This window comes from Ranitomeya imitator, chromosome 6 (genome assembly GCF_032444005.1).
Source record: "Ranitomeya imitator isolate aRanImi1 chromosome 6, aRanImi1.pri, whole genome shotgun sequence".
Taxonomy (NCBI): domain Eukaryota; kingdom Metazoa; phylum Chordata; class Amphibia; order Anura; family Dendrobatidae; genus Ranitomeya; species Ranitomeya imitator.
In genome coordinates, this window is record NC_091287.1 from 502,929,723 (window position 1) to 502,957,017 (window position 27,295).

Consider the following 27,295-nt stretch of genomic DNA (forward strand, 5'->3'; position numbering starts at 1 on the left):
TGAGTTCTACACAAAAGTTTATTGCGATCATGTTACGGTCAACGTTGAAAAACAAAAAAATGAAATAAAAATACGATGTGATTTACATTTATTAAACTAATGGTCAAAGCACAAATTTACACATTCTACACACTAGACAGGATCTATGTCACACACTGGTCTTTCACCGACAGGTTTCACTGGAGGAGACAATAAATTTACAAGACTAACAGGAATCCTTAGTATAAAAACTGTGTACTTATGTAAACTTACAAGGAACCCAAGGTCATGGCTTCCATCTCAACTAAGTCATCCATTTTGTTGCATATTTTATTTAGACTGTGCAGGGGATGGAGAAAGCTGGCACATGTATATGAAGACATAACTAATGCTCGCCCCAGTGTCATCATTTAAGCTGTTTTTGCCTGGTCCCATTTTTTTCATGTTATTGAACTTCAAGTTTTGAATTGAGGTTAATTCGCGACGAGTTGTCTTTTCCAGTCTGGAATGTTGACCTGGCAAAGCTGAAGACTTGTACCTGTAGATTTCTAGTTCATTTATTACTAAGCTGCTGTGGAGAAGTGGTCATCACCATACTGAAAACAAGGCACACACAGGCTCCTCAGCAAGGTGTCTGATGTTATCCCAGCGTTTTGGATTTCATACCTAGGAGTAAACCAGACAACGTTCCATTAAAGTGACACCACCGTGACTACAAAAGGAAACATCTAGCAAACATCCACAGAAAACTTACTATAGTAATCTAGAATCTGGCATCCATATCTCTATACAGGGTGACTCAAATAGGATGGTGCAAAATTCTAGCCATCAAACAGAATTATGAAAGTTTTATCTGTACGTTACAAATGGTGACATGGTCGGTAACTAGACAGTGGTCCGGTCCTGTCCAGACACTGTACCAGTATATCCTGTGATATGGAGTCCACTGTATCAGTGATGAGTGGTCTTGAAAACGCCCAGCTCCGCGAGTAATTCAGGCCACGGACAGATCGGCGAGGGTGCAAGACTGTCCAATCAGACTGTTGAGCTATCCTACGGATAGGTTATCTATGCTAAAGTAGTGGGAAACGTCTAATAAATCAGCCAAGTTAAAAACCTATAAACTCCCAGGGGTTTTCTGTCAGATCCAGTATGGACCTCATTGCAGGTTTGTGCAGATCACTGATTTTTGGATTAATACTAAAGGCTACAACAGGTGCTGGGTCAATTACCTAACTAAATATTCATCTTTAGACTGTCTAAACATAAGTGTACTTTGTGGCAGAAATTTGTACATGCCTTTAGTTTTGTAAAAGACATGAAAGCACTTTAGTGCAAAATGCAGTGTCCTGGCGAATACAGCTTGTTTTGATAGCATCTGCTAAAAATGTAAATTCATTAAGTATACTTTTCAAGAATTTGATTCATGTGTCAGTTGACTGCACACCAGAAAATACACTTTTAGGCTGTGCACACGTTGCGGATTTTTCACATTTTTCTCGCTATAAAAACGCATACATTATGCATCCCATCATTTAGAATGTATTCCGCAATTTTTTCGTGTTTTTCTCGCTATTTAATGCATTGGGAAGATCCGGGAAAAAACAAACAAAAAAACAAAAACACGTTAAAAACGCACAAAAAACAAAAGCAGATTTCTTGCAAAAAATGTCCGGTTTTGCTCAGGAAATTTCTGCAACAAATCCTGAACGTGTGCACACAGCCTTTCACTGGTGTACCTATGCCAATCTGTCAATCACTACTAAGTGTCGTTCTCCACAACTAAGCCTTTAAAAGGTTGGTGGAGCTGTGTAAAAAAAAAAAACAAAAAAAAAACGTAATCACTTTCTGGTATAAAGTTCTGGAGGAATTCTCCTTTGACTGCTAATAATGCCCCAATCTTACCAGTCACTGAATGACATGAAGTTGTACAAGGACGGCCTTTCAACATCTGAAAACGCTGACTGTTCATTCATTGTACCAGATCCCATGTTCTCAAACACAATCCAGTCTCCGACATGCAGCTCTGGCAGGAGACAATGGTCCACAATTATGTCAAGTTCATCGTAAGATGGACCCAGGAGGCTGCAGGCAAACACAGGCTCGTCTTCCTTATACATCTGAAACAATGACAGGTAATTAATGATAGAACTGAGGGTCGACATCTGGATTAGGATGGAGGGATGCGGTTGCTCACCTTATGTACTCTGGGGGCAGTATTCAAGCTTTCAGATAGTTTACTTGCAAAAGAACCATAAACTCCATCATTCATGCAATAAATAAAAGCTGGTCCGTTACTTGTTTGCTTTCCTGAAATGGATAAAGGAAGATCATGATGCAGGAAAAGATAAATTCTAATAGCATTTAAATTTTTTTTAAGAAAAAACTTTTTAATATATTTGCATTTATAATTTCTATCACTGTGGTGACCCATCCGTGTTTGTTTATATAGATGATCATCCCTTTTGCTGATCCAGCCTATCAGAGGCTGCCGTAGCCATGTGTTTGGACAGCGGAGAGTTTAATGGTCGTCAGAAGAGTTTTTAAAAGTAGTGGATTGAAACTTTAGATTTAGGCTGAGTTATACAAATATGTTATACAATCCTAAACGATAAAATGTAGGCTATTCAAAGTCTTCAAAAAGCAGGTGAACTTTCTTTATGACACGCACCTTTCTAAAACTAAATTACAAGTTGCAGCGATGACAACCTATTTGTCCATTTAGACTCCAAAAATGTACGAGCGTCCTTAGAATCGCTTAACTTGTTTTTTTCTAAATCAGGCAATGACCCAACAAATTGGCAAAATGCTTGGTCATTATTTGAAGTGATTTTTTTTTTTTTTTAGATTGCCATCAGGAGTATATACCCCTGTGCTGCAGAGAATAATATTTTTATGTGCACAGAATAATTGTTCTGTGCACATCAAAGTGCCGTCGGCCTGTCTGAATGGGCTGTTAGGATTTATGTTAACTGGAAAAATACACAGCATTTTACAAATCCAAAAGACTCAATTTTAGGGACAATCTTTGGTTACAGGAACAGGGGAGACGTGGCATATTAACATCTCATTTCTGAAATTGTATATTAGAAGTAGACTAATATTACCTCCAGGAAGATGTTGATCGTATTCAACAACTTTCTTTGCAATGATATTCACTGCGAGAGTAAATGCAGATGAAACGTAATAGCTTCCAGGCTCTGCTATGACTCTAACGCCAGATTCCTCGGGAAAATAAGCGTCCAGCAGAGGGCTGACCGCACGACAAACCTACAAGACAAGCAGCTCAGGCTTAGTCCACACCTTACACCAAGCAGAAATCTGGCAGATTTAGGATCACATCCAGCATCAGATGGCTCACCTCTTCTAACTGAAATACACTCCCTGAAAAGCCTCCACCAATATCCAGTATACTCATCTTAAAACCAAGCTCTTCCTACAAAAGGAAAGAAAAGCAGAAAGTGTTATAATAGTGTATGATTAGGACTGGACACCTCTCCTGACAGGTTATTCCTAATAAAAACAAAATATCTATAAAGTTAGAACTAGGTGGTGGCATTCTGCTTGCCAAAAGGTTGTGTCACTACACTGGCATTATCAGTACTGATTGGACAGTGTTGGGGCTTATTCAGCGGTCAGTTTTTCACTTTTTCTTGGATAGAACTTATACCTATTAATAGGCAAGTCCCCGGGTTATGAACTAGATGCGTTCTGTAACCTTAATCGGAACCTATGCAAGTTGGAACAGGGCCACAAATAAAAACCTAATACTGCAGCTCCTGTCCTCCTTACTATGCTAGCACTTCCTGACAGTTTACTGGAGTCACAAGGTTTTGATGACATTGTGACCTTATGTGCAATGAGCTCAAACCTTGACACGGAGGGAAAAAGACCAGAGGTGTAGTGTGCAAAAGTACAAAGACGACTGCAGGTACAAAAAAGTATAATAAAAAAAAACGACTTGTTAAAATGTATGAGTTTTTACAGCTGCAAACACATACGAAAAATTCCTAGAATTGTGTCTTATCAGAAACGGTCTGGTCTTATATTTCAGTTTAAGTGTTTCCAGAGGAATAAAAACACTTACTCCCATATCGCATACACAGCGGGCATCAGATAAAGCATGAGTATATGCTTGTGGGTCTCTGGAAGAGCTGGACACATGGAACCTGATGAAATAAGACAGTATGTTCATAACATGCAATAAAATGCACCAGCTACTTAACTATAGGGCACCACACGCTTTATACAAATGCATTATTAGCAGAAAGTCTAATCCTGAAATAATCGCCACCGATCCACAAGCAATCACATTTATAGAGGTTTAGGAGATGTCTGAACATGCAGGTTTGTAGAGAGGTTGCAGAAAAACTATATGGAGATTGACGCATGGCCACAAATTGGGAACGTATCGTAGGGAAGACCAGAAGACTGTCTCATGATTAATTCTAGGAAATTTTATGTTTAAAACAGAAGTAATTGAAGCCTATCGGATGGAACATCCAAACATGAGGATTTTTATTCCGTCATTTACAATAAACTGAGCATTTTCTAGCACATGACATTCTCATTTCTGGGTTAAAGCTGGTATAATACAGTTATGAATTCACAATTCGGGAGCTTATTATTGGAAGCATTCAGTAAACAACACATCTGGCGAGCGTTATCAAGCAGGAAAATGGTGGGTGTTTTTTTTCCCTTTTACACATTTGAATATATAATACTTTCCAAAATGCAAATAGCCAAAACCAGAACAGGTCCCTGCCTGCAGCTCTGGATTATAATAGTTGCATAATAGTATGGATTCGTTTTTTAAACCACTAAAGCAGTGTACCCCAAGTGCCACCAACAGGTCAGGTTTTCAGGATTTCTTTAGTATTGCACAGGTGATGGAATTGTTGCCTGTGCAAGTGATGCAATTATCACCTGTGCAATACTAAGGAAATCCTGAAAACATGACCTTCTGGTGGCTCTTGAGGACCGGACTTGGGGAACACTGCACTAAAGGTTTGATGGAATATCAAGATGTGTCATTACATGTATTAGTGGGTGTTTAAGGGGTGAAGTCAACCACAAATTTATGGCGTATGGAAACTCATTAAGCCAGGACTCCCAAGAAGGTCTTTCGAGATCTCAGGACAGATCCATACATGCACATTATTCAGTCACATGAATACCGGAAGGGTATGTTTGTAATTACCCATTGCCTACAGCCAGAGATCATACAGTGTCTAAGTTCTGGTGGTAGAAGTCAATAGTAAACTTACTTTACACCAATTACTTGGACACCGTTTTCCTTAGCACATTCCAGGAGGTGTCTGCAGTTCTTCAGCGTGCTGCCAAACACTATGTTCATCTCTTCATCTCCACTGATGCCTTCTGTTGCAACATGAAGCAAGAGCCTAAGAGAAGGGGAAGATGATTGGGGCACAGTTGGTTTACATCAGCACATGATGTTTTGTAGTATGTCGACAAGCGTGCCACAGCTCGAGCATCATCCTTGGAAGAGTCAAGAACTTAGTGAGAAATATTCCTGTATAGAAAGAAAACTAGCAATTAGGGCCCAAGACTGGGAGCTGCGAGTGGGACACATGGAATTACAGCAAACCATATTTCAGTACCTAATCGTGGGTTGTTGCTGTAAATAAAATACATATAAAATCCAGGATGAGTTTGAACACAAAGTTTCCTTTAATACTCAAGCTCACTGGCCAAGGCTTGCATGACAGTATTCACATACTAACTGCAATTTTTTTTTTTTTAACCTAAGGCAGCTCACATAATTCACCTCAAAAAAGGACAACTTAATTAAAATAATCAGTTTACATTCTTAAATTACAAACAAGATGTAAATGCATTATTACATACCCTGATTTTTAAACAGATAACTAAAGGTACCGTCACATTAAGCGACGCTGCAGCGATCCAGACAACGATCCCGATCGCTGCAGCGTCGCAGTAGAGCTGTCACACAGCTCTCCAGCGACCAACGATGCCGGTCCCCTGGTAACCAGGGTAAACATAAAAAAAAAACCCAAACACTACATACTTACCTTCTGCTGTCTGTCCCCCGGCGCTGTGCTTCTCTGCACTGACTGAGTGCCAGCCGGAAAGCACAGCGGTGACGTCACCGCTGTGCTCTGCTTTCCGGCTGGCCGGCGCTCACAGTGCAGAGAAGCAAAGTGCCGGAGGACAGACAGCGGAAAATAAGTATGCAGTGTTTGTTTTTTTACGTTTACGCTGGTAACCAGGGTAAACATCGGGTTACTAAGCGCAGCCCTGCGCTTAGTACCCAGATGTTTACCCTGGTTACCAGTGAAGACATCGCTGAATCGGCGTCACACACGCCGATTCAGCAATGTCTGCAGGAGTCCAGCGACGAAATAAAGTTCTGGACTTTCTGCGCCGACCAACGATGGCACAGCAGGATCCTGATCGCTGCTGCCTGTCAAACTGAACGATATCGCTAGCAAGGACGCTGCAACGTCACGGATCGCTAGCGATATCGTTCAGTGTGAAGGTACCTTAATTAGTCAGGCAATCTGCAATTTTAAGGCCAAATGCTGCCATGTAACTTGGGAATCCGTGCACTTATTAGGGCCAGTGATGTTACAAAGCCATGCGGACAATGGCCTTCACAGCTGGTGTTTTTTACTCTACCCACTTCATAACTTACAATAACATGGTGATCGCTTTGTGTCTGCCCCTGTAGCATTCTATTTTGCACAGGTATGTCATAAAATGCTCATCACCATCCTCAAAGCTGCTCATGGTTGCTGGATTGAAGCCCATGATCTAATGACCTATACAGGGTTAATGTGCTTTATGAATGCAGATGGTAAAATGCCATATACTATGATTGTGCTGCTTTTTATTTTTATATACAGCAAACCACGTCTATGTACAATTTCATATATTTGCAGATAGCAAACGTTTGACTGTTTTATAGGGGAGGGGATGGAAATAAAATAAAGGCAGGTGAACATTCGTCACTAAGCACTCGTCTGCTGGCTGTGATCCTACAAAAGACTGCGTTACAATAAACTCCATGGACAGAGTTACGTATGAAACTGCAGAAACAAAAAAGCAACAGAATGACGACTACCCAAAACTGGACTTCACATCCCATTAACAGGTTTGCCGTTTTAGGAAACCAAGTATAAATGCACAGCATGAACACTTACTTGGCATTAGGATGGCTGCGTGCTATTTTCTTCAATTCTGCTTCGTTGTCACAAGTCATGATATTTACTCCAAGCTTGGCTGCATGTTTGATTTGAGCAATTTGTTTGCATGGATTAGTATATATTACATTTTCCATAGAGATGCCCAAGTCATAGACCATTGTCATTTCATGCTGCAAAGACATGTTACAGTTCAGTGATCAACATTGTCAGTACACCATTACTTGCATCTTTCCATACTTTATTAACTCTGGTAAGCAAATCTAAATTCTAGTATTTTTACTTTTCAGACATTACCAATTACATGTCATTTTTCTCTTATCCGCATAAAGCTAGAGTTTACCTAGTCCTAGGCTGATCTAATGAGCGTTACATTTGGAAATGTCAGAACGATCCGTTCCCATGCCTAAGGGCAGCTTCAGTAGTAACACCCCACTGATCTCTGCAGGTGTTTATATAATGGACCTCCCTTTAACCTGCTTACACTTAAAAATGCAACGGTTTAAAGGGGTTTGTTTAAGTTTTTTTTCTATGGGCTTTTAGGCCATGTTCACACCATCCTTTTTTTAATGCGGAATCGCCGCGATTTTCCCGCTGCGGGTCCGCAGCTGTTTTCCATGCAGGGTACATTACAATGTACCCTATGGAAAACAGGAACTGCTGTGCCCACATTGCGGAAAATCCCGAAAAAAGCCGCGCTGAATAGCTGCGGTAAAAAAGTACCATGTCACTTTTTGCGAAACTGCAGCGGTTCTGCACCCATAGACCTCCAGTGTGCAGGTTTTCTGCGGTTTGTGGTGCAGAACCGCTGCAGTGTGGCTGCCCCCCCGTGCCCCAATCCCACCCCCCCATGCTCTGACGCCCCCCCCCCCCCCCGTGCCCTCATCTCCCCCCCTTATACTTACCCGGCCTCCCGGTGTCCGTCCGTCTTCTCCCTGGGCGCCGCCATCTTCCAAAATGGCGGGCGCATGCGCAGTGCGCCCGCCGAATCTGCCGGCCGGCAGATTTGTTCCAAAGTGCATTTTGATCACAGATATCTCAGTGATCAAAATAGAAAAAATAGTAAATGACCCCCCCCCCCCCCCCTTTGTCACCCCCATAGGTAGGGACAATAAAAAAAATAAAGAATTTTTTTTTTTTCCCCACTAAGGTTAGAATAGGGTTAGGGTTAGGGGTAGGGTATTTTCAGCCATTTTAACCCTAAAAACTTCCTAGAAAACACACAGACTGCATAGAAAACTGCATTAAAAACCGCACTAAAAACCGCATCAAAAAACGCACCAAAAAAAGGACCTGCGTTTTCTGCCAAGAGCTGCGGTTTTTAGTCCTGAAAAAAAGGAGGGAAATCAGGAACGTGTGAACATAGCCTTAGACAACTACCTGCTTGCTTTATCCGCCACCGGCTCAGAGTGGTCACCGTCAGATTCAGCTGCTCCACGTCAGCAGATCTTCCTCTTCCGTGCTGCTGTTGATGAGACTCCAGATGTCATACTGACTGGCAGCCGGCTTCCTGCAATTTGACAGCTGGCTACCCTCTGGCTATCAGCATGAGTCTGGCAGTCACGCCCCGTTGACAGAGCAAAGTAGAAGAGAGGCTGCTGCTCTGTCGACGTGACGAGTGGAAGCAGCTGAATCGTCGGCAGGAGCATTCTGTGACCGTACTATGCTTGCACAACAGGTAGGCACAGAGCAACTACCTACCTGTTTGTTCTTAGGCCAGTAATAAAAAAAAATAAAAAAAAAATAAAACTAGTCCTGTATAACCACTTTAAAAAGGTTTAGTTACTCTTAAGAATGAGTGAGGCATGGTCTTCACAAGGTAAGAAAGCAGAATTTACTCACTTTATTGGCACAAATAAATCCAATCCCAAGGGCTGATAATATCTCCAGAACAGCTGGGGAGGAGTTACACTTCACAGTGTAAAATGGCTTTATGTGCCCCATGGTATTTTGCCATTCAATGTGCTTCTTGACAATCTTCCCCAGGTCAGCAACAAAGAAAGCGTTTTTTCCTGTCTGTTGTAGAGAAAAAAAACAAAAACCATATCATTACTATTTTGCACTGAGGACATGATACTAAAAAGGAATAAAGGCCACAATTCATTTCACAGAAGTTGCCATTCATTTATTGCACTATGCTACTGAGAAACTTCACAAGTTCCAGTAAAGACTTGCACTCTGAATTTCATCGCAATTCTCCCCCTAGTGACAGAGCCAAAGTTTTAAAATCTGACCAGTGTCACTATGTAATAACTCTGAAATGCTTCAACAAATCCCAGTGATTTTGAGATTGTTTTTTCGTGGCACATTATACTTTATGATAACGGTAAATTTAGGTCGTTATGTTTGGTACTTATAAAAAAAATTAAAAAAAAAATCAGAAATTTGACAAAAAAAATGGAAAAAAAAATATCTGGAAAAGGGATAATGATTCACAGTTTGAAAATTGTTAGTCATACCACATAAAAACATGAATAACCTTTCCCTCATGCCAGCTTTAAATCAGCACCGTTTGTAAAATGTCATTTTTCAAGAAATTTTACAAAAAAAAAATCTTAGGGACCTATCCAGATTTAAGTGACTTTAGAGGTCCTATATATTGGAAAACCCACAAAAGTGATACAATGTTATAAACAGCACCCCTTGACATACTGAAAACTGCTGTCAGGTAGTTTATTAACCCTTCAGGTGCTTTTCAGGAATTAATACAAAGTGGCATGACAGGAATGAGTAATTATTTTTACCACCTAAATGTCGCTAACTTCTGAACAGGCCACTATAAAGCCCGGAGACTCTACAGCCGCTATTTGGCTGTGAATTGTCATGGCAAACATCAGGACCACGCAATCATGATCTCAGGGTGCCAATGGGGATAAAGAGGGAGAAGCCACACTTAACCATTTATGTGATGTAGTCACCACTGACAGCAGCATCTAAGGGGTTAAACAGATATGGACGGTGCCAACACTGATCGTGGCTGATGCAGCAAGTTGTCAGCTATAGTGTCCAGCTGCCGGATTGTCACCTGTATGGGGAGGCTATTCTCTTATATGTAAGGTCAGTAAAAAGACGTATTGGCGGTGGTTAAGGTACAACCGTTCTGTGCTTACAGGGCACATACCTCCCAGCAGTAAGCATCTCCATTCTGAGTGATATATATGTATCCCACCACTTATCATGTAAACTTACCAGGGTATGCTCATAGATATAGTTATTAATGACATCTGTAGGAGTTGCTGCGTCATCCAGTAGGCCAACAGAGTAATTTGCATCTTCGTTAAATCCTTTCATCTCAGCCGTATTCCGCAAAGCCGATAATCATAAACCAAGAAACGTTAAAAAAAAAGGGTCTGCAAGTCTTTTTGGGTCCTGAATATATGCAACAAACTAGGGGAAAGAAAGAAAAAAAAAATGACGACTAGTTTGTGTCACAACAGTAATGGTATATACAGGCATCTTACACAAGACATAGTGCATCAAATATCAGCACAATGTAGATTTTTATGCCCAGAGAAATACTTTTAGCTCAGATTTTACCTTCACCTTTTTAGGGGCTTCTTTTAGGTTCTTAGCTCTTTGTCGTACTTTGAGCCAAAGGTTTTGTGCTGGACAGCAAAAGTAGCACAGTTTACAATACTAATATGAGATCCCTGAAGGAAACTGGAGGGTCCACACAAGAAAATCAGGATCGTCCAACGTGCCAAACGCAGAATATCTGCTTGCATGAGAAGCTAGTGGACATGGCTACTGCTGGTGTAACCGCCAACCATGTGTGTAAGTATAGCCATTAGACACCGCTTTACAACATGGCACAGTCTTATTATAGAGGTCGAGTCCCACCAAAGCAGCAGGGTTTCTAAAGTAGCAACCTACACAAAGAAATATTTCTTGCATACCGTCAATTGTGTAGCAAAGAAAAAAACCTTTACTAGATGCTATCATACAAAAACCAGCAAGTCTGCACGTCGCCCCCACACAATGGTGAATAGGCACACCCAGGGGGTTCTATTTTAAACTTGCCACAACGTTCCTCACTCCCAATGGCATGTGCAGTGCGCCGGACACATCGGCAATTAGCACAAGCGCGTTGTTCACAATCGCTGTCTGTATTTTGACTAAAGCCGAACAATGACTAACACACTTTATGGGCTCAAACGGGAAAATTACCAACTGAACAAAAATAGCAGCAGATCTAGTGAGAATTATTTTTAGAGCGAATGTCAGATGTCCGATTTAATGCGAAGTCACTTAAACAATACAGTCTACTGTATCAGACAGTAATGCGCCAGAAACTGAAACATTAAGTGGATCATTCCCATCCCATCCATTGGCCAGCCTCAGATAAGAATTGAAGGGGAGGCTCTGATTAGGACGCTGCTGGATGGGACAGACCCATAGGGCATAGCAGGACACTTACATGGACAAGTTAGGAGATGGAACCTCCTATCATCAGCTAGGCTGCCAAGGCGGCTCTGCGTTGAAGTCGAACGGCTCTCTATAGAGCGCTTTTCCTAGTCCCTCTGGATAGTTGTATGCTTGGACTGAAAATCCGCCCTGCAAGAGAAGAAAAAACAAAACAACTTAAGACAATATATAAAAGTGATCACATAACCCACTCCACGACTGCTTTCTTGTGAATTTGGTGAGAATTCAAGCAGCATTAGAACCAACAAGACGAGTTGTACAAGAGAATCTAATGGATGTCCCAGTGTGTGCTATACAAGACATCCAAAATGCGTTATCAATAGATCCTTAATGTGTGAGAATTCTGAAAAACATTTTCTACACTAAGGATAATGCACAAGTTGCTTTTGTCCCCATGCAGTTTCGGTACAAAGACTGAAGTATTTCCTAATACCAGCAAAGTGAATGCGATTACTGAAAGCCAGGGTGGATAAAAATCAATGTTTTTTTTAAAAAAAATAAATAAAAAAAATCAGATTTTTTTGATTTAAATCGGATTTTTTTTATTTAAATCGGATTTTTTTGATTTAAATCGGATTTTTTTGATTTAAATCGGATTTTTTTGATTTAAATCGGATTTTTTTGATTTAAATCAGATTTTTTTCAATAAACTGCTTTTTGAGGAAAATATTTTACCATCCAAAGGTTCTTCCATCATGAGATAAAGCTGAGTTGTTTAACTCAGTAGAATAAAGGCTGTATATGTGTAACATTCACAATGCCATGCTCTTCCAGAGGTTTCTGTAGGATTAGTGGGCAGTTTCTCTCCTATATTATCACAGACGCTCGCTTTACTTACGCAGTTCTCAAAACTGAATTTGACTCCGCAGAGGTCCCAGCCTCTTCTTCACGGCAAAAATGTTACAACATGAACAGAGTCGAGAAAAAGACCTTAATCCTATTGTTCTACAAACCTATGAATACAGAATCAACCCCTTCAGTGCCAAGTCCAAGAAGTTAGACAATATGTTTCTGATTGTTTGGAGTGGAATAGATCTGCACAACACAAGAAGAATGTGAATCTAAGTGTGAGGAGGAGGAAGGGCAAGCAGACAAGAAAATGAAAGTGAAGCTTTGAGCACAATACTGCAGCATAGCCACAGAGACGAGTCTGGATCTGTTTGTGTGTACGATCTGAGGTTTATTACATTCTTTCCTTATAATGGCAGCAGGTCGTAAAAGAGACCCAGTTTGGGAATATTTTAATGAAGCTCCTTCGCCTATCGGTAAGGCAGGCATGCGTGCGAAATGCAAACGATGCAACAAAGATGCAAGGCCTGGTGGTGCGAATGAGGCAACATCATGAGAAGTGCGGTGATGAAGATGAGTCATGTTGTGCAGATCTATTCCACTCCAAACAATCAGAAACATATTGTCTAACTTCTTGGACCTCTGCGGAGTCAAATTCAGTTAGGTAGAAACTTTGATTTAAATCACTGATTTAAATCAAGCCTTACTGACTAGTGATTAAAAATCGTGATTTAAATCAGTTAGATTTAAATCAAATCCACCCTGCTGAAGGCTCTTGAACACTTTGCTTATTTACCGTATTCCTTTCAAAACGGCAGCAGATTAAAATCTGCAGGCTGTCAATTATTGCAGATTTCTCCCATATTAATGTGTGGAAACATGTGTAACAGACATTTTATGCAGCTTTTTCCTGCCAACACATTAGGATTTACAGCAGAATTTTCTAATGCAAATCCTGAATTTGTGCTCATGCCCCCTAACTTGCTAAGTTTTAGGTGTCTATGCAGATCTTAACGGTTTTAGGTCAATTTCTTATGCTACCTCTAGGCTGGTTTACTTTATACCAGCAATTCACGCAGAGGGACATTTAACATTCCTCTTCCCAACAACACCTTTTCTAGACACCTTTCAAAGGAAAAAGCGAGTAAAAAATTTGGTGCCCAACAGGAGGTACTTTCACCATAATTTGATTCACTAGTCGACTGATCGTAATTAAGAATGAGAGAGTAATTAAACAGCCCATTAGGAAAACTAAAGAACAGAATTGATGTTTCTATTCTACACTCAGTGTCAAGTTTTACTATCAATATGTAATAAACTTGGCACTCAACTGAAGAAGCAGGTATTTTTAATGCTGCGTCTCGGGAGGACCCGCTTCTTTGCACTATAAGGCTGTGTTCACACGATGCAGATTTAGTGCAGAACTGCAGCGTTTTTTTCTGCGCAGAAACGCTACAGATCTGCACTGTGATTTAGGCTATGTGCACACGTAAGAAAAGAGGTGCAGAATTTTCTGCACAAAATCCGCATCTCCTGGCAGAATCCGCAGCTGCGAATTTTCTGCGGTTTTAGTGCTTTTTTTGGTGCGGATTTTCTGCGGTTTTTACCACTACGGATTTCTATTAATGGAGGTGTGCAGAAACGCTGCAGATCTGCACTTCTTTGAAATCTGCAGCATTTCTGCACAGATTTTTGTGCACCGCTTTTTTTTCCACATTGATTTACATTGTACTGTAAACCACAGTGCAGATCTGCAGCGTTTCTGCGCAGAAAAAACGCTGCAGATCTGCACTAAATCTGCATCGTGTGCACACTGCCTAACAGTACAATGTAAATCAATGTGAAAAAAAAAAGCTGTGCACATGGTCCAGTAAAATCCGCGCAGAAACGCTGCAGATTTCAAAGAAGTGTATGTCACTTTTGTGCAGATCTGCAGCATTTCTGCATCCCTCCATTAATAGAAATCCGCAGTAGTAAAAACTGCAGAAAATCCGCATCAATTCCGCACAAAAAATGCACTAAAACCGCATAAAAACCGCAACTGCGGATTCTGCAAGGAGATACGGATTTTGTGCAGAAAATTCTGCACCTCTTTTACGTGTGCACATAGCCTTAGGGTAACTACATAACACTGGAAACTCCAGTCTCGCACAGCGAGTTGAACATGCGAGTTATATACATACTAGTCACGGTATACTACACCGCTCTACTTATCTACCATTCACACAGCAGTCGGTAACTGAGGACGGTCCGTGTGACTGAAACATTTGTTTTACTACATTCTTTCGGACTGCATTAAAAATACCTGCTTCATCAGTGGACTGCCAAGCTTATTTATTACATATTGATGGTATGGGATCCTACTTGGGCACTGACTACAGTAGTGCTTACGGTCTTGTCTGATAGGTGTTACTACCAAGACCTAGCTATGACAAAGCACCCGGCTGATTATTTTCTATAGGATAAACCTATATCGTGGGCTTTTCAGCAGGCCATGTCTGCCATGGAAACCCGAAGAGGAAAGATCTGCAGGTGAAGTTTTCTGCACACACGCATCAGATTTGGTTATCTCCACGCATGTTTGGAGTATACACTGGAAAAAGCTCCAGGCGTATAAGCAAAACATGTCCGTGGAGCTCTATTCACCTGACAGGGGGCCAAAAATGTGTTTTTATGTCCTCTGTCTGGCCAGCATAGATCAGTATTTTAAGATGAAGCTACTAAATGCAATGGTTTAAAAAACATGTACGAGTTTCTAGTCACAAAGGAAGCTTATAGGTGCACATAACTATATAGTGGGATATGGGCTGAACCAATGCCCAATCACCGATTACTGCCTCTAAAGAAGTTTATACATGACTGACAAGACATTACTTTGGAAGACAGGTCCAAAACATCAGTATAAAAACAATACCTCTGTTATAAAGTTTCATACAGGTGCCCACCCATTACAACACTTAGATGGTCTGTGTATTTTGTGTAGTTCCCCCAGTGTCATTTATGTACACGTCAAGTCCACATGAACATCATATCCACTCCATAAAATCACTCCTATAGCCCAAGTTCTCTAGTCAGGAGTAACTTCAATACACAAAAAATACAAAGCCGTAATAAAACCCTGGATGATTTTAATTGCTGAATGAAGGGAAAACTGTCTGGTGGCAATTTAAAACCTGATATGCAAAAAACAGCAAATCTGCCACTAGACCGATCGTAACAATTCTGAAGGACAGTTCATGACATTGACAAGGCAAAGATTTTGCACTTCAGAAAATGCCAGAAATCCTTAAGGGTATGCGTTTAGGATTTCTTGCAGAAATTTCCTGACAAAAAACAGACATTTCTGCCAGAAATCTGCATGCGTTGTATTCCAATGCATTAAATAGCGAGAAAAACGCGAAAAATCCGCAAAATTAATGAACATGCTGGTTTTTTTTTTTTTTTTTTTAACAGCGATGCTTTTTTTTCCTGCGAAAAAAATGCATCATGTTACAAAAATTGCAGAATGCATTCTAAATGATAGGATGCATACGTATGCGTTTTTTATGCGCTTTTATCGCGAAAAAAAACTTGAACGTGTGCACATAGCCTAAATCATCAAAGCCTTTAAGAGTTAACTATAGAAGACAAGTTAACTAAAATAAACTTGTGACAGGGCGCTTGGTATGAAGTGGTGACTTGACAGAAAGCACTGTGACGGGGAGGTTACATAAGCTGCTATCACAGACATACCATTCATTCAGCTGCTTAGTGAATACCCCCCAATGAAAGAGCAGAGGGATGGACATTACTGCTTTATAAAGCACCTAAAAAAGTGAAAGTGACAAAGTGGGTTTCCCTCTGCCACAACACTAGGATCCACAGCTCAAATAGAAGCAAAATGAAGCCATTGTGTGCAGATTTACGACAAATCTATAAAGCAGAGATTGCCAGCAGATCAGGGTCCCATCAAGCAAGTCAGGAGCTGTTAGTAATAAAGTTGAAGATGCCGAACCTTAGGGAAACAGGCAACAGAGTGGAAAGAATGCGATTACCAGAGGTTAGAAATCTGCTCCCCTGCCAATGACCGACGTAGTGGAGTTACCTCAGACATTTACAATGCTCATCAGCTGCCATGCTGCAGAGAATGAGATGTATGGATGTACTTGTCCACTCCCGGCCCATCAGATGGAGAGTGAAACTATATAAGAGCCGGTCTACATTGTTAATTTAATGACAGGAAAAAGAAAACTAGATTGGGCTGGTCCAGACCGGAAAGAAATCCCTCACCCCACCCTGCATTCCCTCTATTTGCACTGTTGCCACCAACACTGGCGGCATGCACACTAACCCAAAAAAGATGTAAGAATAGACCATCTGACAGGGAAAGCCGGCGCCACATCAGGGCATGACTTTGGTTAATTGTTTTAGCGTGTCTGGCGAATGATAACCCTTGATTCACTAAAAAAGCACAAGTGTACAAAGCTGGGGTGTACGCGACATCTTAACCATTTGACAACTCGGCCCTGCTACCGTATCAAGTAGATCAAAAACCTTGCTAAAAAAATATAGCTCATCATTTGTGGATTATGGTAAATCAATACTGCTGTGAACTTCATCTGTTGGGAGACATTAAGATCCACTCCCATAGGGGCTATTTGTGTGTGAGCTACTTTCAAAAGCAGTGAGCGCAGCTCTTGAGGACACTGTACAATGACCATTATAACCACAGGCAGGATGACTTCTAGAGCAGATCTGCTACTGCAGCATGCAGGTTTAACTCAAATGCAACAGCATTTAGGACTGGAGAAGACACTAAAAATCCAGGCAAAACAGCCAAGATGACGTATGAGGCTTCCCCGACTGAAGGCTCCCTCTAAACACAATATGAAGCAGTCCCTCAAGATGGGAGGTGAGAAACCATAGGGGACAGAAAATTCTATTACTAAAACATTCTCTAAATGAAGTAATATATATAGTATAAGAAATGCAATGATATCCAGGTGAACTGTGAACCAGTCAATGGGAATAAATGCTTTTCACCAACATCTTTTGCACATAAGGGACAAGTTAAACACACCCCAATTATGGACTAAAATAAATATCACCGCTCTCCCTCCCGAGGAACATTCTAGTCTATGCATTACATAAACTGCTCATGATTGTTGTTGTGCAATCTTTAATCTGGCAATTTGGGGAAATACATTTTTGCCGGCCTATTCCCTGAGTGATAACAGCTGACTGGGCTACGAGCCACAGCCTATGTCTGGATATGTAACTAGTTCTGCTATAATTCCAACACTGCGCTCACATAAGAGGACGAGTGTTAAGGCCCCTTCACATTAAGCGACGCTGCAGCGATACCGACAACGATCCGAATCGCTGCAGCGTCGCTGTTTGGTCGCTGGAGAGCTGTCACACAGACCGCTCTCCAGCGACCAACGATGCCGGTAACCAGGGTAAACATCGGGTAACTAAGCGCAGGGCCGCGCTTAGTAACCCGATGTTTACCCTGGTTACCATGCTAAAAGTAATAAAAAACAAACACTAGATACTTACCTACCGCTGTCTGTCCTCCAGCACTGTGCTCTGCTTCTCTGCACTCCTCCTGTACTGGCTGTGAGCCGGAAAGCAGAACGGTGACGTCACCGCTCTGCTTTCCGGCTCACAGCCAGTACAGGAGGAGTGCAGAGCGCAGCGCTGGAGGACAGACAGCGGTAGGTAAGTATCTAGTGTTTGTTTTTTTTACTTTTAGCATGGTAACCAGGGTAAACATCGGGTTACTAAGCGCGGCCCTGCGCTTAGTTACCCGATGTTTACCCTGGTTACCAGTGAAGACATCGCTGGATCGGTGTCACACACGCCGATCCAGCGATGTCTCCAGGGAGTCCAGCGACGAAATAAAGTTCTGGAATTTATTCAGCGACCAACGATCTCCCAGCAGGGGCCTGATCGTTGGTCGCTGTCACACATAACGATTTCATTAACAATATCGTTGCTACGTCACAAATAGCAACGATATCGTTAACAATATCGTTATGTGTGAAGGTACCTTTACACTACACGTAATCTCCTTAGCTTCTCAAAGCTGATCACAAACATGTTGTTCTATTATGTTAGGAAGGTAATTGGTTTACTCTTCGTTGTCTAGACAATTTATGTAGGCCAGAGAACCACCACTAATGTGAATGTGCTCCCCCATGGAAAGACTAAAGGTACCGTCACATTTAGCGACGCTGCAGCGATATAGACAATGATGCCGATCGCTGCGGCATCGCTGTTTAGGTCGCTAGGAGACGTCAAACACCGGCAACGCAGAACGATGCAGGAGCGATCCAGTGACGTACTTATCGTTCTCGCTGGTTGTTCGCGCCATGAAGAAACATTGCAGGCATCCTTGCTTTTGCTGTCAAACATGACGAATCACGCCGACCTGACGACCAAATAAAGTTCCGGACTTTCAGCAACGACCAGCGATGTCACAGCGGGATCCTGATCGCTGCTGCATGTCAAACACAACGAGATCGCTATCCAGGACGCTGCAACGTCATGGATCGCTGTCGTTCTCGTTGGTAAGTTGCTTAATGTGACGGTACCTTAAGATATACAGTATATACACAGACTACTTAAAAAGCAATTCCTAACCACCTACATGAGGAATGTGCATCTCAGAAGATCTCAATGACCTATTAATATTTTAGCTATTCAGATACAATTTTTTGGCTAGAATACAAGGAATGACACCAACAACTCATGTCCATCCGGGACTATCACTAAAAATAAACCAATGAAGCCTACTACTATTACAGAACCACCGAGACCAAAGGAGCTGCCAGATCTCAATGCTTCTATGGGATAAGAGCATTTCATATTCCATGGCATCCTAGAAGATACCGTAACTGGACTTCCACACGATAGACCGATACATTTACTCAGATACATTGTAGCAAGCCACCACACAAGGGAATTCAAGAGCTGGTTTAGGATATATTCACATGGACAGGATATCCATTTTTTTAATTAGGAACATATGATATACATACAGTACAGACCAAAAGTTTGGACACACCTCATTTAAAGATTTTTCTGTATTTTCATGACTATGAAAATTGTACATTCACACTGAAGGCATCAAAACTATTAATTAACACATGTGGAATTATATAGTTCTTCAAAGTAGCCACCTTTTGCTTTGATGACAGCTTTGCACTCTTGGCATTCTCTTGATGAGCTTCAAGAGGTAGTCACCGGGAATGGTCTTCCAACAATCTTGAAGGAGTTCCCAGAGATGCTTAGCACTTGTTGGCCCTTTTGCCTTCACTCTGCGGTCCAGCTCACCCCAAACCATCTCGATTGGGTTTAAGGTCTGGTGACTGGAGGCCAGGTCATCTGGCGTAGCACCCCATCACTCTCCTTGGTCAAATAGCCCTTACACAGCCTGGAGGTGTGTTTGGGGTCATAAATGATGGTCCAACTAAACGCAAACTGGATGGAATAGCATGCTGCTGCAAGATGCTGTGGTAGCCATGCTGGTTCAGTATGCCTTCAATTTTGATTGAATCCCCAACAGTGTCACCAGCAAAGCACCCCCACACCATCACACCTCCTCCTCCATGCTTCACGGTGGGAACCAGGCATGTAGAGTCCATCCGTTCACCTTTTCTGCGTCGCACAAAGACACAGTGGTTGGAACCAAAGATCTCAAATTTGGACTCCACAGGCCAAAGCACAGATTTCCACTGGTCTAATGTCCATTCCTTGTGTTCTTTAGCCCAAACAAGTCTCTTCTGCTTGTTGCCTGTCCATAGCAGTGGTTTCCTCAACAGGGCAGACAAAGTACGCCGGAACCGCAGCGTGAAGACCAGAAGAGGACGTCATCTGATGACGATGGGAGGTGCCGGACAGCAACACCCTCTGGACCGGACCGGGACCGCCCCTGGGTGAATATAATTAACCTTTTTCTCATCTTTTAGGATACATCGGGGGCTTATCTACAGCATTCCAGAATGCTGTAGATAAGCCCCTGATGCTGGTGGGCTTAGCTCACCCTCGATTTTGGGGGTGACAGGTTCCCTTTAACAGTTGTTGTAGAGATGTGTCTGCTGCTAGAACTCTGTGTGGCATTGACCTGGTCTCTAATCTGAGCTGCTGTTAACCTGCGATTTCTGAGGCTGGTGACTCGGATAAACTTATCCTCAGAAGCAGAGATGACTCTTGGTCTTCCTTTCCTGGGGCGGTCCTCATGTGAGCCAGTTTCTTTGTAGCACTTGATGGTTTTTGCCACTGCACTTGGGGACGCTTTCAAAGTTTGCCCAATTTTTCAGACTGACCTTCATCTCTTAAAGCAATGATGGCCACTCGTTTTTCTTTACTTAGAATTTTTATTATGGCAAGAAAAAAGCAGCTAACAGTCTATTCAGTAGGACTATCAGCTGTGTATCCACCAGACTTTTGCAAAACACAACTGATGGTCCCAACCCCATTTATAAGGCAAGAAATCCCACTTATTAAACCTGACAGGGCACACCTATGAAGTGAAAAACAATCCCGGTGACTACATCTTGAAGCTCTTCAAGAGAATGCCAAGAGTGTGCAAAGCAGTCATCAAAGCAAAAGGTGGCTACTTTGAAGAACCTAGCATATAAGACAATTTCAGTTATTTCACACTTTTTTGTTAAGTATAAAATTCCACATGTGTTAATTTATAGTTTTGATGCCTTCAGTGTGAATGTACAATTTTCATAGCCATGAAAACACAGAAAAATCTTTAAATGAGATGGTGTGTCCACACTTTTGGTCTGTACTGTAGTTCAGTCTTTTCAACACCAGACATCCATTTCGGAGGCAGTTTTTGTTAGTGCCCGTCGTGTCCATGCTGCGAGTTTGTATTTTGTTTTGTTGAGTAACTTAACCAAAAATGCTCACAGACTGCAAACCCATCTTTAAAGGTGTTGTCTGTGCATTCAGAATTGCTAGGTAATCAACAGCAGTTTGGTTGGGTTCCGATGCTTATTCCCCCCAACAGATCAGCTGTTATTTCTATGGCAGCAGCTGTATGTAAACACTGAACAGCGCTTGGTAGCTTCATTCAATATATAGCAGCCTCTGCACAGTCCACAGCTCCTATTCTATTCAATTGAAACTGTGCTGCAGTAGCCCTCAGCCAGTAGAGGCCGCTATACTTTGACCAGAGCTGCTGAGCAAAGTTCTGGATCAAGGAGCTGATCTCTGGGTGCATCAGGTGATGGACCCTACCGATCTACCATCAATGACCCATCCCATAAATAGGCATTTAATACTGTATTTCCTGGACAAACTTAATTATTAGGCTATGTGCACACGTTCAGGATTTCCTGCAGAAATTTCCTGAGCAAACCTGGACATTTTCTGCAAGAAATCCGCTTGAGTTTTTCTCGCATTTTTGGTGCGTTTTTTTGCGGATTTTTCCGGAGGTTCCCAATGCAATATAGTGGGAAATCTGCAAAAACTCCCCAAAATTAATGAACATGCTGCGTTTTTTTACCGCGATGCGTTTTTGTTGTGGAAAAAAATGCATCATGTGCACAAAAAATGCAGAATGTATTCTAAATGATTGGATGCATAATGTACGCGTTTTTCACGTTTTTATAGCTAAAAAAAACGTGAAAAATCTGCAACGTATGCACACAGCCTTAGTGGTGTTACACTGTATATTAGAAAAATAAAAAAACGCTTCATTTATACAGGGATTGCACTTCATTATAAAACCTCCCCAAATAGCTTAGAAAAGAACAATTTTATTGCCAATTTACCAATAAGCAATTCGATTAGGAAATGTGAAAACAAAATTCATCTAGTTTGAAAATATTTGTAAAAGAGTAAGCTAATTTGTGCTAATCATAGTTTTGCTCCAAGTCATTTTAGGGCAAGTTAGTGCTAGTATTTTGACAAGGATTGGTAGACTTTTGGGGGGGATGTTTTCATTTACTACAACCTGAAAGGGACTTGATGTCAATATTCAACGTTAATTTATAGTGTATACTAAACAGCACAGAGGCCCCAGTTACCGCAGAAAACCTTCTTTTAGGCTACAGTACAGGCTCCACAGATCTGCAGCAAATCAGCATTATCTACACGTTTTACTTTAAGTGTATGTGCACACATTTTCTGGAGGACTGCGGATTTAGAAAAACTGCAGTGCAAAACCGCAGCGGATTTATCGCGGTTTCTACTGCGAATTCCATTGCGGCTTTACACCTGCAGTTTTCTACTGGAGCAGGTGTAAAACCGCAGCGGAATCCGCACAAAGAATTGACATGCTGTGGAAAATAAAGCGCTGCGTTTCCGCACGTTTTTTTCCGCAGCATGTGCAATGTGGATTTTGTTTCCCATAGGTTAACATGGTACTGTAAACTCATGGGAAACAGCTGCGGAAACGCTGCGGATCCACAGCATGTGCACATACCCTTACAGTGCAGAATCTGAAATCAGTAGCTAAAATCTGCACAAATGACCGCTGCATAGTTAGCATTCTTTAATGGAGTTGGCACTTTTTTGTTTAGTGATGGCCTTTCCATATGACAGGCCATAGGTTACATAAAATGTATTGGTCAGCCACCTTAATTTTGATGCAATTGAATTCACAAACACTTGGCAAAGGTTTTTAACGTCTCATTCTTTTGTATGGTTCTGGAAGCTGTGGGAGATTTGCAATTAAGGCTGTGCCGGGCCTGGGCAGAGGTGCCCACTCGCTGGTGGTGGGACAGAGGTCATACCAGTGATTGCTTGCTCCCATCTATAAGGAGGATTTGCGGATAGTCTGCACTGCTGGTATCCCATATAGTAAATCCACAGACAGTACATGCTTTTCTCTTTATTCAGTCAATGTGTATCAAAGTACTACAGATGACTTGCAATGAACCCGACTTCAAAAAGAACCTGAAGACCCACCTCTTCCGACAAGCCTACAACCTGCAGTGATCCTTAGTCTGCTGAACTGCCACACGACCAGCTCATGGAATAAATGGCGCTATAAAAATGAATACTGTGTAGCAGGTAGGAGCGCTCCTGTGCATCTAGGCCAACAGCATAGAAGTGCTCCTACTTACCACACAGAGCAAGAAGTCCGAGTTACTCCGAAACGTGCTGATTGATGACAAAAGGCATATACTCCCTCTCTGGATTTCTTACATGGGTTACCAGCAGCACAGTTTACCCACAAATCCACTTTATCTGTGTCTCCCTGGTCTGATGATTCGCAGAAGGTGGATTTATAAGTGATTGAAATGTGAAGGCGCAAATATATCGGGGCAGCATAACCTTAAGGTACCTTCACACATAACGATATTGTTAACGATATCGTTGCTATTTGTGACGTAGCAACGATATCGTTAATGAAATCGTTATGTGTGACAGCGACCAACGATCAGGCCCCTGCTGGGAGATCGTTGGTCGCTGAATAAAGTCCAGAACTTTATTTCGTCGCTGGACTCCCTGGAGACATCGCTGGATCGGCGTGTGTGACACCGATCCAGCGATGTCTTCACTGGTAACCAGGGTAAACATCGGGTAACTAAGCGCAGGGCCGCACTTAGTAACCCAATGTTTACCCTGGTTACCATGCTAAAAGTAAAAAAAACAAACAGTACATACTTACCTACAGCCGTCTGTCCTCCAGCGCTGCGCTCTGCTCTCCTCCTGTACTGGCTGTGAGCCGGAAAGCATGGTAACTAGCATGGTAACTAGGGTAAACATCGGTTTACTAAGCGCGGCCCTGCGCTTAGTTACCCGATATTTACCCTGGTTACCGGCATCGTTGGTCGCTGGAGAGCGGTCTGTGTGACAGCTCTCCAGCGACCAAACAGCGACGCTGCAGCGATCCGGATCGTTGTCGGTATCGCTGCAGCGTCGCTAAATGTGAAGGGGCCTTTAGGCTAGGTTCACATTACGTTATGTGAACCCGTTTAACAGACTACGTTACACCGCGGCATAACGCGGTGTAACGTAGTCCGTTTACAAGCAATGGTGGCGTTATGGTGAACGCATTGCTAGCGCACGCCCACATTGGGCGTGCGCTAGCGATGTGCCGTCATTTGAGTGTTCGCGGTCCGTTCCTTGCTAGCGCAGTTCTGCGCTAGCGGGATCTGCAAACGCGATCCCTTTTGGGACATTGCGTTAGCGCAGTCCGTAGCGCCATGCGCTAAACGGACTGCCCTAACGCAATGTGACCGTAGCCTTATTTACCACCCTTATCTCCCTTGGATAAAACCCTATTGCAGTCTTTCGTCCTAGTTTTATTCTGCTCTCATCTATGGCAGCTACTGCAGTATTTAGTTGAGCAGCACAACTGACTTATTGGGCGCAGAAGAGTAAAAGGGGCAAATTGAGATTCTCAAATTTAAGCATGGACTTGTGCTATTTTGGCAAGGCCCAGACATCATCATGGTCTATCAAGTGAAGCACGATACTTTTCTTAGCTGTGTATAGAAAACATTTAAGATGCCTTGGCCAAGATGGAACCAGCAGCAGCCTCCTCCTGGCATCCCAAGACCTCAGGGACCAGACTGCTCTAAGCTATACACGGCGTAAAGCACATATCTAAGAATAGAAAAGAAAGCGGCGAAAACTGGAGACAACTTATCAAGACTGGAGTAAGAGGCACCAACTACAGGAAGTATGCAACTATTTAAGGGTTTGACTGCCGCTCCCAGATCCTCCAATCCCAGAGGTCAGATTATTAAATCTCCTAAAACAGACAGGTGATATCTAGTGATGAGCGAATGTGCTGGGATAAAGTGTTATCCATACATGCCCAGGTACTAAACCAAGTGACTTCTGTGTGCTCGAAAAATACATTTGAGTCACCACACCTGCACGTGTTGCGGCTGTTGAACAGTTATACAGCAGCGGGGACACAAACATAATATTTGAGCACGCCGAAGACACTTAACACTCGAGCATGTATGGATAACGCCTTATGCTCGCACATTCGCTAATCACTAGTGATAATGCATTTACCCTGGACATTCCCCTTAAATGGAATCTGTCACCTACTTTTTCGTATATAAGCTTCGGCCACCGCTATCAGGGACTTATCTACATCATGCTGCAGTTTGGGTCCGATGGGCGTTGCAGGTCCGGATCCAGCACCTCCCATCTCCATGCGATGATCTCCTCTTCCTTGCTTCCTGTTGCAGCTCCTGCGCAGGAGTACTTTATCTGTTGAGGGCAGAGTAAAGTACTGCAGTGCACCGGGAACGGGACGAGAAGCCAAGCACACTGTTGCCCTCAACAGTACACCTGCGCAGGAGCTGCAACAGGAAGCAAGGAAGAGGACGTCATCGCATAGAGATGGGAGGCGCGGGACCCGCACCGTGACTCCCATCGCACCGGACCCCCCAGGTGAGTATAACGTGACTTGTTTCTTATCTTTCAGGTTACATTGGCGGGGGCTTATCCATTGCATTCTGTAATGCTGTGGTAAAGCCCTGATGCAGGTGGTCGAAATTTCTATACGAAGAAGTAGGTGACCGAAAGGTTTTTAGTCAGACGCAGCAGCTCCAGTCACACTCCAGTCAGCTCTGACCTCCCAGCATGCACTAGCGCAGCGTCCCTTCAGCTCTGACCTCCCAGCATGCACTAGCGCAGCGTTGCGTCAGCCCTGACCTCCCAGCATGCACTAGCGCAGCGTCCCTTCAGCTCTGACCTCCCAGCATGCACTAGCGCAGCGTTGCGTCAGCCCTGACCTCCCAGCATGCACTAGCGCAGAGTCCCATCAGCCCTGACCTCCCAGCATGCACTAGCGCAGCGTCCAGTCAGCTCTGACCTCCCAGCATGCACTAGCGCAGCGTTGCGTCAGCTCTGACCTCCCAGCATGCACTAGCACAGCGTCCCGTCAACTCTGACCTCCCAGCATGCACTAGCACAGCGTCCAGTCAGCTCTGACCTCCCAGCATGCACTAGCGCAGTGTCCCGTCCGCCCTGACCTCCCAGCATGCACTAGCGCAGCGTCCCGTCCGCCCTGACCTCCCAGCATGCACTAGCGCAGCGTCCCGTCCGCCCTGACCTCCCAGCATGCACTAGCGCAGCGTCCCGTCCGCCCTGACCTCCCAGCATGCACTAGCGCAGTGTCCCGTCCGCCCTGACCTCCCAGCATGCACTAGCACCTGCACTACAGGCCATAATTGGGGAGACTGATCTATTTCCAACATGGACGTATTTTCAGACCCGCTGTAGATGCGCAAAGCGTCACGGATCCGCACCCAAATGTAAGATTAAAGCATGCCATTTCTGCAATACCTTTACCTCACAAAATTCATTAAATCATGTTTATATAGACATATGGCACAAGGTGACATTCAGCACAAGTGCTGGCCTCCAGCATCACCTCAGAAAATCCGCCATAAACTCAACGACCCGAGAACCACCTGCCAGCAAATTTGAAATTCCCGCTCTATAACAAGCCACGCCCACTTAAACTATTGGTGCTGATCACGTGACATCCCCTCTTCCCCGTGCGCGTGCTGAGGAACATCCGGGTGACGCGCCGCGTTCTCTCACACACAGCCGGGGTGGTAACTACCAGAGCGGGCACCAGAGGGCGCCACTACAATGAGCCGTTCACGACACGGAGGGGTTAATGGCCGCAGAAAAACCAGAAATCCCCATAAAAACCCATCACGACACAGCGCAGCCATGTTACTTACGTGAAGTAACGGCCCGAAGGATTTGGGAAATCGTCTTCTCTTTTTAGGCGGAATTTTTAAAGATTGGTGTGGGAACACAAGGTAGAAATCCAACTGGCGACTCTTGCCATAAGCCCGAATGGAGGCTCGGGCGAGAACCGGGTCAGCGGCGCTGGTTTAATCCGTCAATGCAGAGAAGACAGAAGCCTGAGGAGGGTCGTGTGCGTGCGGTGCCTGCGTGTAATGGAGGAGCAGTCAGACAGGATCCAGCCAGCC

The 27,295-nt window shown here is 43.2% G+C and overlaps 1 protein-coding gene across 1 annotated transcript; it reads right to left on the reverse strand.

The window, feature by feature from the left end:
- AZIN1 (antizyme inhibitor 1) lies at positions 1–27,295 on the reverse strand. Its single transcript, XM_069731730.1, has 12 exons — positions 27,041–27,295; positions 11,581–11,717; positions 10,353–10,550; positions 9,006–9,179; positions 7,164–7,336; positions 5,247–5,381; positions 4,067–4,148; positions 3,341–3,415; positions 3,087–3,249; positions 2,177–2,289; positions 1,885–2,099; positions 1–645 (listed from the first exon to the last, which is right to left on the reverse strand). The coding sequence occupies exons 3-12, from the start codon at positions 10,452–10,454 to the stop codon at positions 543–545; spliced, it is 1,335 nt and encodes a 444-aa protein (XP_069587831.1). The 5' UTR covers positions 10,455–10,550; positions 11,581–11,717; positions 27,041–27,295; the 3' UTR covers positions 1–542.